The sequence below is a fragment of the Centrocercus urophasianus genome, unplaced genomic scaffold (genome assembly GCF_019232065.1).
Source record: "Centrocercus urophasianus isolate 14NV4802_14NV808 unplaced genomic scaffold, USGS_Curo_1.0 seq_733, whole genome shotgun sequence".
Taxonomy (NCBI): domain Eukaryota; kingdom Metazoa; phylum Chordata; class Aves; order Galliformes; family Phasianidae; genus Centrocercus; species Centrocercus urophasianus.
In genome coordinates, this window is record NW_024885348.1 from 44,996 (window position 1) to 58,757 (window position 13,762).

The window sequence follows — 13,762 nt, forward strand, 5'->3', positions numbered from 1 at the left end:
GGGGGGGGGGGGGGAGGTGGGGCTGCAGGACCCCGCAGCGCAGCGACGCTCCCCGCCCCGCAGCATCCATCAGCTGAGGAGCAGAGTGTCGGAGGAGCACGAGGTCATCAAGAAGAAGGAGCTGGAGAGCGGCCCGAAGGCCTCGTACGGCTACGGGGGCAAATTTGGGACGGAGCGGGACCGAATGGACAAGGTAACGGCATTGAAGGGGACACCCCTGGGCTCCGTGGAAATGTCCGTTTTCTGTCCCTGTTTTCTGCCTCAGCCCTGAAGGAAGGGCGTTCCAAACACACGTGTCAGCCTATAGACTGTCTCCAAAATGTGCTTGAACCCATCCATGTAATTTGTCCCTGCTGAGTCTTTGCAACACTCCCCTCATGGAGCTCTGCGCTGCTAACAGCTCAGTGGGGTGCCTCCACACTGGGTTTGGAGAAGCAGCGAATAACAATCCCACCCCCTCACAGCACAAACTTCTTCCTCACGGTCAGACAGACTGTGAGGCTCCATTCTGTGCCTGCTGCCCCTCATCCAGGCGCTGGGCACCAAACAGAGCCCAGCCCCATCCCGCTGACCCCCGCCCGTCACACATCCATCAGCACGGCTCAGATCTCCTCTCTCCTCTTCTCCAGGCGCGCAGCCCCGGGGCTCTCAGCCCGTCCCCATCAGGAGGTGCTCTGTGCCCCCCCATCTCTGCACTTTTGCGGGGCTCTTCAAGCGGTTCCCATTCTGCCCTGAGCCTCACGCTGGTTGCAGGGCTGCAGCTGTGCCCCCCCAACGCAGAGCAGAGGGGAGGAGCAGCTCCCTGCCTTTATATGCAATGCACCCCAGGCTCCCGTTGGCCTTCTGGGACACTGCTGGCTCATAACTGGTCAACAGTTGGTCAAACACTGATCAGTCAGGACCCCCAGGTCACCCCCCGCTCATTCTGGCAGCAGAGCAGAGCAGCCCCCATCCGTCCCACTGCTCCGAGCTCACACCCTTCCTCCTCTCTCCTCAGTGTGCCGTGGGCCACGAGTACGTCGCCGACGTCGGGAAGCATTCCTCACAGACTGATGCGGCTCAGGGCTTCGGGGGGAAGTACGGCGTGCAGCGGGACCGAGCCGACAAGGTGCGCTGGGCAGAGCAGAGAGGGACGCAGCTGGGGTCCGTGCTGCACTGCGATTACTGATGCAGTTTGCAATGCGCGTGCAGGGCTCGGCGTGCTGTGCACCACGCTGCGACGTGCAGCTCAGCTCCTGTGCGCAGGGCGAGAGCTGATAGCTTGCAGCACACGTGGCCGTGAGCTCTGCACCAACGTCTGTGCGCTGTGCCCTGCAGGCAGTGCCGTGTTTGCGTCCCGCCTACCGCTGCTGAGGGAGCTGCAGTGGCTCTTGTTTGCAGCTCAAATGCTTTCTGTGTGCATGCACGGCATGCTGCCTCCATCCCATGCATGTCAGCTCCTGCTCAGGAATGTGTCATGCACCCCTGGGCATGGCCATGCATCTGTGGGTACAGCCACGTGTCCCCAGGGCTGCTGGTCCCCGTCTCTGTGTTGCTTTCTATGTGCATGCATGGCATGCTGCCTCCATCCCGTGCACGTCAGCTCCTGCTCAGGTGCTTTCTATATGCATGCATGGCATGCTGCCCTCCAGGCCTGGAGTCAGACCCCACTGCTGGTGGGACTCAACACCCAGCACATCTCCATTCCTCCCTTTGTTTTCCAGTCAGCGCTGGGGTTTGAATACAAGGGAGAAGTGGAGAAGCATTCATCCCAGAAAGGCAAGTCCATGGCACACTCAGGCCTTGGTACTCTGCAGTGCCCTCCTGCTCCCTCCTGAGCCAGCCATGCTCACAGCTCTGTTATCCCAATTCTGCCACTCGGTGCAGATCCCCATTTCCAATTGCTCACCCTGCTGCCCTGTCCTGTCCTGCTCTGTCCATCCCTATCACTGCTCTCTTTTGCTTTGCTGGAAACTCCTGGCTGAGCAGAGAGGACCCCCCAGCCCCAAACTGCTGAAGGGGGAGCGATGCTCCCTCCTGATCCTTTAAAAGTCCCTCTGAGGAGCTGCTCTGTGCAGAACGCAGCACTGAGGGATATGAGAAGTGATTACACACACACACAAATATATATATATATATATATAAGGAAAAAGCACAGCAATGGATATGGCAAGAAAAGGCTCCACTGCACCCAAACCTGTGCAGAACTCTGCAAACTTAGAGGTGTGCAGAGGAGCAGCTGCATTCAGAGGGAATGCTGCAAGATCTGAAGCCAAAGGTGGAATATTCTGCGGCCAAGAGAAGGTCAGAGGGCAAAACCCCTCATTGTGCTTCAGGCCAATGTGAGAAGAACATCACTGCAGGGGAAAAAAGGTTGGTGCTGTGTTCTTTTTGGAGGAAACTGCAAAAGAGTGAAGAAGTTTTGAGGCATTTGTAGTTGGTGTGAAGAGCCAGAGGCAGTCGTGACGCCACAGCACGTTCTGCATAGGAAGTCAGTTGTAGACGTGGGACTTCAGGCTGTGTGGAAGCACAGAAATACCTTGGAGCAAAACAAAGATGTAAGAGATAAGGAAAGAAGTTGCAGCAGACGCCCACAGCCCTGCAGTGTTTGGTCCTAGTGATGATGTCCCTGTGCTGGAGCCTTTAGTGCTGAGGTAACAGCTGGAAAAGCTCCATCTGCTGAAAGCAGCACCTGGGGTGTTTGTTTTGTGATGCACTCCCCCTCTTAAGGTGGGATATGGTGATGGGGGGCTGTGAAGGGATCCCTATGGAGCCGGTGGGCAGGACAGGGGCTGAGATTTTGGAGGACGGTGGCCTCCAAAAGGGGGGATGATGCTTGGAGGATAAATGAGCAGAGATACAGCGGTCACTGTGGGATGCTTTGTAGGGAATGTAGGAAGCAGAGGCGTAAGGAGGATGGGCTGTGCCTCCATCCCAATGAGACAGAAGTGGAGGGACCACGTCTCCAGAAGTGTATTTGTCAGCTTTTGCTGAGCTCCCACAGTTGGTGGTTTCCATGTGGGAGCTGAGGTTCCACGGTGGCAAATGTCAGCTGTCCATAAATGTTTGCCATATGTTCTGTGATCCCAAGGCCTCACTCCATGCCACGTCCCCACTGCCCATTGCTGCAGTCAGACACGTTGTCTGTACCCCCATTACCCCAGACCTTCATCTCAGCGGCCCCTGGGGTGCTCCCAGCCTCCAACCCTGCTCTGTTGTCCTCCCTCCCCACTGCCGTTCCCTCCTACATCTCCGCTGTTGTTCCCAATCCCTGCTGCCATTCCCCCACCCCTGCTGCTCTCCCCACCCCTGCAGCCCCCCAGCACCTCACTGCACCCCCCCTCAGATTACTCCAAGGGTTTCGGTGGCCGTTACGGTGTGGAGAGGGACAAAGTGGACAAAGCAGCAGTGGGGTTTGACTACAAGAGCCAGACGGAGAAGCACGACTCACAGAAAGGTGATCACCCCTTCCTAAGTCCAAAGCAGCCTATAGAGTTCTATAGGGGAACTACAGTCAGCACTACAAGCCCCACGCTCACCATGCTGATGCTTTTCCCCTCCTCTCTGTTCTCTGTTCCCCTCTGTGCTGTGATTGGGATCCCCGTGGCTGAAGATTATTCGGTGGGCTTCGGTGGGAAGTTTGGAGTCCAGAGGGATCGTCAGGACAAGAGTGCTCTGGGCTGGGACCACCAGGAGGAGGTGCAGCCCCACGCCTCCCAGACAGGTACAGATGGGCTTGGAGCTGACTGTTCACACTGCCAAAACCCAAATGCAGCACATTGTGGATGTGTGGGCAGCTGGGGGGCACTGTGAGCTCCAAAGCAAAGGGTGAACTTGGCCATAGCAGGGCTTGGAGTGTGGCAGAGCAGATTGATGGGGGACGTGGATACACATCCCTGGGTCGGGCTCTCTGTGCCTGTTGTAGTTTCCATGGAAATAAATAGGAGGTATTACTTTCGGAGTGACCTATGTAATATTCTAAAATATAAATTGGTTTCTGATTCTCCATCCAGACTATGCCAGGGGGTTTGGAGGCCGCTATGGGGTCCAGAAGGACAGGGTGGATAAGGTGAGTCTCTGATCAGTGCTCTTAGAATCACTGAGCTGTAGGTTGGGAAAGAGCTCTGAGATCTCCAACCTCAACCCATCCCACCCATCCCCAGCCCACGTCCCCCAGTGCCACATCCCTGTGCTCACTGAACACCCCCAGGGATGGGGGCTCCCCTTTGCCCTGGGCAGCTGTGCAGTGCTGACGGCTCTTTGCAGCACAGGTTGTTCCCAATTCCAACCCAGCCCTCCCCGCTGCACCCTGAGCCCATCCCCTCCCATCCCGTCCTGGGAGCAGGAGCCGACCCCCCCCCTTCCTCTTGCAGAGTGCTGCTGGCTTTGACGAGATGGAAGGTCCAACGTCCAGATATGAGAAAACACGACCAGTGGAGGCAGGTGAGAGATGCATGTACCCACCCAGGGCTCGCTGGGTCCTGTCTGCCCCAGTGGCAGCGCATCACAGGCACTGGGCAGTGCTGGGGGGTGAGGAGGGCGGCTGCAAGGAGGTTCCTCCGGCTGCACCAGGTTTCTCCTGGTGCTTGGGGCAGAGAAAGGAGCCATTGGGCAGCCTGCATCAGCACGATCCTCCATGCATCAGCTTCCAGCGGTGCCAGCAGCCTGCGGTCACGGTTTGAGAACATGGCTAAGTTGGCAGATGAGGAGAGCAGGAGGCAGGTGGAAGAGGAACGGGCCAGGAGGCAACGGGAGGGCCAGGCGGCACGTCGAAAGGTGAGCCATGGCCATCACTTCCCCAAGGCCATCACCTCCCCGTGGCCATCACCTCCCCAAGGCCATCACCTCCCCATGGCCATCACCTCCCCATGGCCATCACCTCCCCGTGGCCATCACCTCCCCATGGCCATCACTTCCCCAAGGCCATCACCTCCCCATGGCCATCACTTCCCCAAGGCCATCACCTCCCCATGGCCATCACCTCCCCGTGGCCATCACCTCCCCGTGGCCATCACCTCCCCATAGCCATCACCTCCCTGTGGACATCACCACCATCTCCCTAGGGCCACACTCTCCTCACGGCCACCATCTCCCCGCTGTGACTACCAGCTCTCCATGGCCATCCCCTCCCCGTGGCCATCGCCATCATCTTCCCAGGGCCACCATGTCCCTTTGGCCATCACCTCTCCATGGCCACCAAGTCCCCATCACCATCACTTCCCTGTGTCCCCAGGACCAGCAGAGTAGACTGTTCTGCAGACCTGCTGGTGTCCATCTGTTAGTCTGTGGCAGCTGGAGCAGATTTCAGTGGGAAGAGGATTGTCTGAGAGTTGCTCTCTTATGGGGATGGGGATGGATGTGGTTGAAAGGGACTGAAGGGCTCTGCCAACTTTCCTCCAGCAGGAAATCCCACCAAAAGAGACGGACTGCACAGAGCCACCTCCTGCCTCTGTGCCTGCGAGGGTCCCTGCGAGAGCTGAGCAGGAGCCCATGCCACAAGGAGAGCAGGTGCTGAGAGAGGGGATGGAGAGGCTGTGCCCCACAGCCCTGCAGGGAGACGAGGAGGAAACACTGTGGTGGTGGTGGGACATGGCTGCACAGCACCTTGAGCCACAGAGGGTGGTCTGGGGGGGGTTGGTCATTGCTGTATGGCAGGCTGTATGGTATGAGAAAGACTTGGAGCCATGAGAGTCTGCCCTGAGCTGGCTGCTGAGCTGCGGGTGTGGATGATGCTCTGCTGGTGCTGCGGTGGCTCTGTGGATGCGGGCGCCCTTGGTTGGGTGCTGTGCAATGAGGAGCTGCCTGCAATGGGTGCTTTGCAGGTAACTTTCCTGTTGTTTTCTCACTCCGTGGCAGGAGGCAAAAGGAGAGGAGAAGGAGGAGGAGGAGACAGCACCTGCGTTGCCCCCAAGGCAAGCAGATCTGAACGAGGAGGAGGAGGAGGAGCCCATCTACAGCGAGACTTTTGATGGTGGAGACTACGAGGAGCTGCTGGAGTGCTCCGACTACTGCGACAGCGTCAGTGCAGGCGCTGACTACGAGGAGCTGCCGGCACCCGCGGCAAAGCCGAGTGCCACCCCCAGCCTGAGAGAGGAGGATGAAGGCGAGGACTATGACGAGGTCATTCCTGAGGAGCCCAGCCAGAGCCAGCCCTGCGGGGGTGAGCGTGGGGAAAACAGCCTCGGAGAGTGTCTGGGTGGATGGACAAACCGAGGGGGATTTGGTGTCCTGAAGTCCTGTGGTTCAGGTTAGCAGTCCGTGTTGGTTGGGACCTGGCTGCATCCCAGCCCCTCGCCCTTGCTCCAAGGCACAAATCAGCAGCGTGGGGTGCAGGGTTGGGCAGCGGGTGTCCGCTGAAGGTGAGGGCAGGAGGGCTGCACCTGATGCGTTGTTTCCTTTGAGGGACCCCCGGTGGGGCTGCAGGGCTGGCTCTGATCCTTCACAGCTCACAGTGCTCGGAGACCTGAGCTGCCGGTGCCTCCTGGGTGCCAGGGGAGCAGGGAGTATGTGAGCAAATTGCACGAGAGGCTGCTGCTGTTTCCATTGCCACTTTGCATGGCGAAAAGGAGGAGCTGCAGTTCTATCCAGGCTTTGTCTGAAGGAGGATCACGAAGCACCAGGACTGCTGCTCCCTCCTCCTAGCCATGGAAGCAATGCGTGCTGTGCGCTGAGCCGCGGTGCACCGCTCTGTGCCAACAGGAGACGGATGTGGCTCACAGCAGGACAGACAGATGGGCACCAAACGGACCTCCGTGGCTGCCTTCAGCCTCCCTCTCATCTACCTGTCTGTCTTCTGCAGGGGGAACGGACAGCATTTATGAGGTGGAGAGTCCTGGGATCTGTGCAGTGGCCCTCTACGATTACCAAGGAGGTGAGTCTGCCATCCAGCGGTGTGGAAGGCGGTCACCCTGGCCATGGGAGCTCGGCAGGGGATGGGAGGTGGTGGCTCACAGCAGCTGTGGTGGAAGGGGTTGGGCTCAGCTGGTTAAATGTCTTTCTTGTGGAAAGTAAAAGGAGAGCTTGCTTTGGAACCTCTGCTTCATCGTTCACCTGTGAGGTTTCTCTCCTTGCTCCACTCTGTTTGTGCTGATTGCAGGGGTGGGGGTTGGGTGGGATGAGCTCTGTGACCTGTCAGCCTGCATGGGGAGAAGGACGGGAGGGATGTAAACCAGTCCATCCCAACACGGCCACCATCTGCTCTGATCAATCCCTGCAGATGGAGATGATGAGATTTCCTTTGATCCCGATGACACCATCACACACATCGAGATGGTGGATGAAGGCTGGTGGAGAGGGCAGTGCCACGGCAAAGTGGGGCTCTTCCCAGCAAACTACGTGAAGCTCCTGCAGTGAGGCCGTGCTCCATCTGCCTCCTCCTGAACCTTCACCTCTCTCTGCTTCAACCCTTCATGCATTATTAGCTTGATTTGACTCTGCTTGGCGTGGCTGCATGCAAGGAATAGCAGCGAACAAACCAGCCGTGTGGGAGGAAATGTCCAGGATGTATTCTGATTCCCATCCCACTGAGAAAGGTGGGATGGTCCCAGAACTTACGGGTGTGATGTGCGACGCCTTTTCTGTCTGGGTCATCCCATGCATCAGCCACAGTGCGTGCAGGAGAGCTGTGTCCATTTCTGTTCCAGCAGGGAGCAGTGACCACAGGGACGTGGCACTTGGGGACGTGGGCAGCGGGATGGGCTGGGGCTGGATTGGGGTTGCACTGGGGATCTCAGGGGTCTTTTCCAACCTCAGTGGTTTTGTGGTTCTACCCATAGGGCTCAGTCCAGCAGTGAAGTCAGCCCACCCATTCCCACTGCAGAAATAGTTACCTGCAGCTAATTAGCTCACCTGTCAGTAGGACTTAATGAGGAAAGGAGCAAATTGTGCACGCTGGGTGGAGTTCCCTTACCTGATGTGTTCCCATTGCTGGTGCTGTTGGCCAAACCCTGCTTCCCTGGCGTGAGTTGGTTGCATCACTTTGAAGTCTACCAAACTTTTAGCAGCCTGGTTTGAGCAGCAAACGGCAGCAGCATCTGTCTGTGCTGCACTGTGCTCCCCCTATAACTCAAGCAATAAACTCTTCTATCTGACCTGCTCATGGCCATGACCCCTTACTTCATGACAGCACACAGTGCACAGCCAAGAGGGATTTGTTTCTGCTGATAGGAGGAAAAAGCAGAGCGTGTTGGCAGCGGGACCAGACATCTTAAGATTTGCAATGCTTGAAAGCAACACTGAGCAACAATCCAATGCAAACCATGCCCTCCCCTAAAGCAGCGTGCTCTGGGCTGGGTGCTCACTGCTGCTGCAGGAAATGGTTGTTGGTGTGCAAGTAGTGTGCAAGTCTGCCAGCACCACTCCTGGGACCAAAGCTCCTGCAAGGAGCTGTGGGAGCTCATCCCAGTGCAGTCCCAACCTCCAGCAGCAGGCTGGCACCTGAAAGCTGACATCTCCCACCACCCACAGCCACACCACCGCTCCACCGAGTTGGGATTTACTGCTGCAAAGCAAAGTGCAGAGCTTTGGTGGCAGCCTGCAGAAACCCAGTGGTGCCAAAGGTCGTATGGGAGTGGGCTGCGCCAGTGGAACTTGTGCTGGGGCTGAGTTCTGTGCTCTGTGCTGGTGCCATGTCCGTGGCTCGGTGCTCTGGTCAGCCTCAGGCACTGCTCCCAGCCCTGCTGAGTGCAGCCCATGTCTGCTACAGGAAATTGCTGATTACAGCATCCTCTGGTAACAGTGCTACTGCAGAGGGTCCTGTGCTGAGCTCAGTGTGCAGTGGCAGAATCAGATAGGTTTGGGTTGGAAGGGATCTGTCAGACGGCCTCCTTCCAACCCGCTGCTGTAGGCAGGGACGCCTCCCACCAGCCCAGGTTGCTCACAGCCCATCCAGCCTGGCCTTGAATGGCCCTGGGGCATCCACAGCCTCTCTGGGCAACCTGTGCCAGTGTCTCACTTGCCCTCACAGTTAAGTATTTTTTCCTAAGATCTACATTAAATCGCCCCTCTTCCAGTTCAAAGCCATTTCCCCTCATCCTGTCCCTCCCCAGCTCTCCTGTAGGATCCTTCAGGTCCTGGCAGGCCGCTATAAGATCCCCCCAGTGCCTTCTTTTCTCAGGCTGAATATCCCCAGTTCTCTGGGCCTGTCCCCATAGGAGAGGTGCTCCAGCCCTCCGATCATCTTCGTGGCCCTCCTCTGGTGCCTTCCAACACAAACCATTCTGTGGCAGTATGAATAGTGACTTCATATCCTACAGACTTCAGCTAACACGTCTACCTGGACACAACCCAGGACCTGTGGCCTGGATCCCAGCTTGATTCTGCCATTCTCTCACTGGTGATGTGCAAAGGGTCAGACGTGTGATGTGATGACAGTGTGCTATGAGCACAGATAACTGGTAGGAAGACAGAGAAAGGATGAAGGATTAGCTTTTACAGGTGTGCTTGTATAAGTCGACATGGAGACAGCTGATTTTTAGTTTAGAAAATGCTTATTATGAAGTCTGTTGTGAAGTCCTTTAATGGAACAACCCGTGTTTTTTGGAGAATGGAACCATAAGAAGCGGAGTGCGAGACACGATGACCTGGAGATAAACTTCCAAAACTGAACTGAGAAGTGAGACTGAGAAAGCAGATTGTGCTGATGAAGTCATTTGTTTGGGACTCGGTAGAGGACTTGAAGGACTCTATGGAAACTTTTGTAAAGTCATGGAATCACAGAACCATAGAATGGCCTGGGTTGAAAAGGACCACAATGCTCATCCAGTTCCAACCCCCTGCTGTGTGCAGCTCACCAACCAGCAGCCCAGGCTGCCCAGAGTCACATCCAGCCTGGCCTCCAATGCCTGCAGGGATGGGGCATCCACAGCCTCCTACATAATCAGAAGAGTAATGCTGTGTAAGTGATCACAAAGCACAGGGAGGTTGACGTTCACTGCGGTGGTGACCCAACTTTGAATAAACCAGAGAACTCAGTCTGCTGGAATTCCTCCCTTTTACACCCTGGAGGTGCCCGAGGCTGTGCATGGAGCCACTGGGCAGCCCGAGCTGGTGGGGGGCACCCAGCCCACAGCAGGGGTGGAACCAGAGAGTCTTTAAGGTCTCCTCCAACCTCAGCCATTCTACAGCCCCGCGATTCCCCCTCCCTGTGGACGCAGCCCCACATCAGCCCCGCAGCCCCGGGAGCCACACCGCCAGCGCAGGACCCTCCTGAGGGCCGCCTGCACCTCCTGGTTGCGGAGGCTGTAGATGAAGGGGTTCAGCGCAGGGGTGACGATGCAGAACAACGCCGACACCACCACGCTGGTGGTGCCGAGCCGGTTGTAGTTGAGGATGGCCGTCACGAAGTAGAGCGTGACCACCAGCAGGTGGGCAGAGCAGGTGGAGAAAGCCTTGCGTCGGCCAGCGGCTGCGGGCATGGCCAGCACGGCCACCAGGATGCGCAGGTAGGAGCCGAGCACCAGCAGGAAGGGGCAGAAGCCCACGAAGACGCTGGAGGCGTGCAGAGCCGCCTCGCTGGGCCGCGTGTTGCCGCAGGCGGCCCTGAGCAGCGGGGGGACGTCGCAGAAGAGGTGCTGCAGGTGAACGGCTCTGCAGAAGGACAGCTGGGAGGCCAGCAGCGTGTGCACCGCCGAGTCCAGCGCTCCCCACAGCCAGCAGCCCGCAGCCATGGCCCGGCACACAGCCCTCGGCATGGTGTGCGTGTAGTGCAGGGGGTGCACGATGGCTGCGTAGCGGTCGTAAGCCATGACGGCCAGCAATGCGCACTCGGCACCCACGCAGCTCATCAGGAAGAAGATCTGAGCCAGGCAGCCGCGGTAGGAGATGGCGGCCCGCGGGCGAAGGCTGTTGGCCAGGACCTTGGGCACCGTCGCTGTGGAGTAGCAGATGTCCAACCAGGAGAGGTGGCTGAGGAAGAAATACATGGGGTTGTGGAGATGGGGGTCCAGGAGCACGAGGGCGAGTATTGCAGAGTTCCCCAGCAGCGTGACCAGGTATGTGGCCAGGAAAAGGAGGAAGAGGAAGGGCCGGCCATGGGAAAAGCCCAGCAGAAGGATCTCTGTCACCTGAGTCTGGTTCCCCCTGGCCATGGGGCAGCTGCGTTGGTCTGCAGGCAGAAAAGAGCAGCAGGAAGAGGTGGAGAGGGTAAAAACACGACTACAGAGTATGGGTTTAACTGCACGGATGGCTGTGGTCCTATCTCTGCAGTGATTGAAGGCTTCCCATGCCAATAGTTTGCAGACAGTGGGATTTCACCGTCCAGGAAGATGCTGTTTGGTGCTGGCGATCTGACTGCAGGAGTCACACCAAGGAAACCGTGGCCAGTTTGCATCCAGGCTAACTCACACATCCTGGGTCCTCCTGCCCATCGAACCCGCTGTCTCAAACACCCAGCACATCTCTTTTCTTCCCATTTGCACTCCTGCTCCCTTCCCTGCTTCCTGCACAACGCCACATCCTTCTCCAGATGCTATGGCCACAAGGCCTGCTCTCTGCCAGCTGCCAGGGATGTGCCATCACTTTGCACCAGCTAAAAGGGATTATTATTACTCTTTTTTCCATCCTGTCTCTTCCTCTGCCTTTTTGGAGTGCTTTGCTTAGCAATAACCAGTACCAGAACACCCCAGGTTCCAGCTGAGGGAGGCTCACCACGCTGTGTTTGTAGAGCCACAACCAAATGGAGCTGTCAGGTTCTCCGCTGGCCTGGGACTCCTGACTTTCTTCCATACATCTGATTTCTGTCACCCTGACCCAAGGGTTTTGCTGACTGCTCTGTGGAGCTGTGCTGACCCTGTCCATACGAAAGGCTAAGAGACCTGGGGCTGTTCAGCCTGAGGAAAAGAGGGCTGAGAGGGGATCTGATCAATGTTCACAAACCTCTAAAAGGAGGTGGAGGCACACGGATGAGGCCAGGCTCCTCTCGGTGCTGTGCAGCCAGAGGACGAGGAGCAACAAACTGGAACATAGGAAGTTCTGTGCTAAGATGCAGAAGAACTGCTTTCCATCGGGGTGACAGAGCAGTGGCACAGGCTGTGCAGAGAGGTGGTGGAGTCTCCTGTGAGGACATCCACCTCTGAGACCATTACAGGGAACTGCTTTAGCAGAAGTTGGGCTCAGTGATCTCCTGAGGTCCCTCCCAACCCCTGTGGTTCTGTGATTCCATTTTCCAGTGGTGTTTCCAGCAGCAGAAGGGAACCATGAGTTCCTCTGCAGGAGGGACCGGGAGGGATGGAGAGCTGCCTGTGAGGCTCTCCCTGTGCTGACAAACCTGAGCTGCATTGGGTGTGGAGGCACAGGGATGCTGTGCAATCACAGGAAGACAGACCCTAATTTCTCCACTGCGCTCTGGAGCGATGTAGCAGTCAGTGACATTTAAACCCTTCACCCCCAAACACCCTTTGTACAAGGGAGGGGAAACGTGGTCAGAAAATCTCCCCTTTCCCCAACCAAGGAAGGTGCCTCACTTCACCTTGGTCCCCCTCCCATCGCCCCAGTGTTTTGGGGTGCGTTGTGCCACCCTCTGTTCTGCAGGAGGCCAGGCACGCTGTGCTCCCACCCCAGACACCAGATGCTCCTGCAGGAAGATGCAGCTCTCCCCTTGAATTTCTACCAGCCCATCTGCACCCCAGGTGAGCACAGCAGAGCCTGGAACGTGGGAGAGGGATCCTGAGCCCTTGGTGCGCTCTGTCCCTGCCTGATGGTTGGACTGGGGGGAGCTGGCAGCACCACAGGAGGAATTTCTCCCGATGAGGACTGGCTGGTTTTGCTGGAGGCAGCACCAGCCCCCACAGCCTGTCCAAATGCCTCGACCACCCTGAGCCCTGGGTGCCAGCACAGGCATGGTCCCTATGCAGTATGCAGGGGGGGGGACCCTGAGAGGGCTCCATCATGCCCTATGAGCCTCTTACTGCAAGCAGGGCTCTGCCCTCCTTACCTCCGTGTCCAGCAACAAACCTGCAGTGCTGGGTGAGAGGAAAAAGCTGCCCCTGCCCCCATGTGCTGCCCAGCGTGCCTTACCTGCACCAGGAGGAGCCACCTGCACCTGTGAGCAGAGGAGCAGCTTTTAACCCTGGGAGGTCCTGAGGGAGAGGCTGGCAGAGGCAGCACTGCTGCACGGCAAAAGCACAGAGCAGAGATGCTTTCCCCCCAGTCAGTCCACACAAGTGGGACCTGAGGCTGCCAAACAGAACCCTCCTGGCACAGTACCCCCTACGATTCCCTTCTCTGGTCCAGCCCAGTCTGAGCTCTCTAGCCCTGTCCTTCCATCCCAGCCCTCAGCAACTCTTGTGCACCTGGGCTGCAGCTCAGGTCACCACGCACTGAGTACCCCATGCCATGGGGAAGGGCCAGCTGGGAGGGTTGGGAGCTGATTGAGCTCATTAACTGATAAGCACAGGTACTACGCTCAGCCTTCACCAAAAAGTGAAGAACCTGCAGCCCTTTTGTCCTCCTTCACCACACCGTGAGGGGTCACAGCAGACGGTGCAGCAGAGGGGCAGCAAAGGGCAGGGCTGGCCCTGCAAACACCTGCAGCACAACCCTATGGCACAGGTTGGGCTGGGTTAATGCACTGGTTGTGTTGGGTTAAAGCACTGGTTGTGTTGGGTTAAAGCACTGGTTGTGTTGGGTTAAAGCACTGGTTGGGCTGGGTTGAGGCATGGAACAGAGCTCTGTGGCTCTGAGGACTCAGCACTTCTGGACTCTTTAGTGGATGCAGAGCTCTTAATGTCTCCACTTGCAAGCACTGTGCTTTCCAAACCCAAAGGTACTGTTGTAAAACCGTGGT

The 13,762-nt window shown here is 57.4% G+C and overlaps 2 protein-coding genes across 3 annotated transcripts in view; one reads left to right on the top strand and one right to left on the bottom strand.

Annotated features, from left to right (window-relative positions):
- HCLS1 (hematopoietic cell-specific Lyn substrate 1) overlaps positions 1–8,069 on the top strand; it is an 11,458-nt gene extending 3,389 nt beyond the window's left edge. The window contains exons 4-15 of one of the 2 annotated variants that reach the window (XM_042838142.1): positions 64–193; positions 998–1,108; positions 1,704–1,758; positions 3,326–3,436; positions 3,593–3,703; positions 3,993–4,048; positions 4,353–4,422; positions 4,625–4,755; positions 5,380–5,487; positions 5,836–6,139; positions 6,779–6,850; positions 7,196–8,069. In XM_042838142.1, the coding sequence (XP_042694076.1) occupies positions 64–193; positions 998–1,108; positions 1,704–1,758; positions 3,326–3,436; positions 3,593–3,703; positions 3,993–4,048; positions 4,353–4,422; positions 4,625–4,755; positions 5,380–5,487; positions 5,836–6,139; positions 6,779–6,850; positions 7,196–7,332 (1,396 nt within the window). In that variant the 3' untranslated portion in view covers positions 7,333–8,069. The remainder of the gene's footprint in view (positions 1–63; positions 194–997; positions 1,109–1,703; positions 1,759–3,325; positions 3,437–3,592; positions 3,704–3,992; positions 4,049–4,352; positions 4,423–4,624; positions 4,756–5,379; positions 5,488–5,835; positions 6,140–6,778; positions 6,851–7,195) is intronic. The other variant, XM_042838143.1, reaches the window with a different exon arrangement.
- Positions 8,070–10,097: 2,028 nt separating this feature from the next.
- On the bottom strand, positions 10,098–11,930 carry LOC122170892 (olfactory receptor 5V1-like). Its single transcript, XM_042838146.1, has 2 exons — positions 11,854–11,930; positions 10,098–11,083 (listed from the first exon to the last, which is right to left on the bottom strand). Exon 2 carries the CDS (start codon positions 11,064–11,066, stop codon positions 10,098–10,100), a length of 969 nt encoding a protein of 322 aa, XP_042694080.1. The 5' UTR covers positions 11,067–11,083; positions 11,854–11,930.
- Between the last annotated feature and the right edge of the window lie 1,832 nt (positions 11,931–13,762).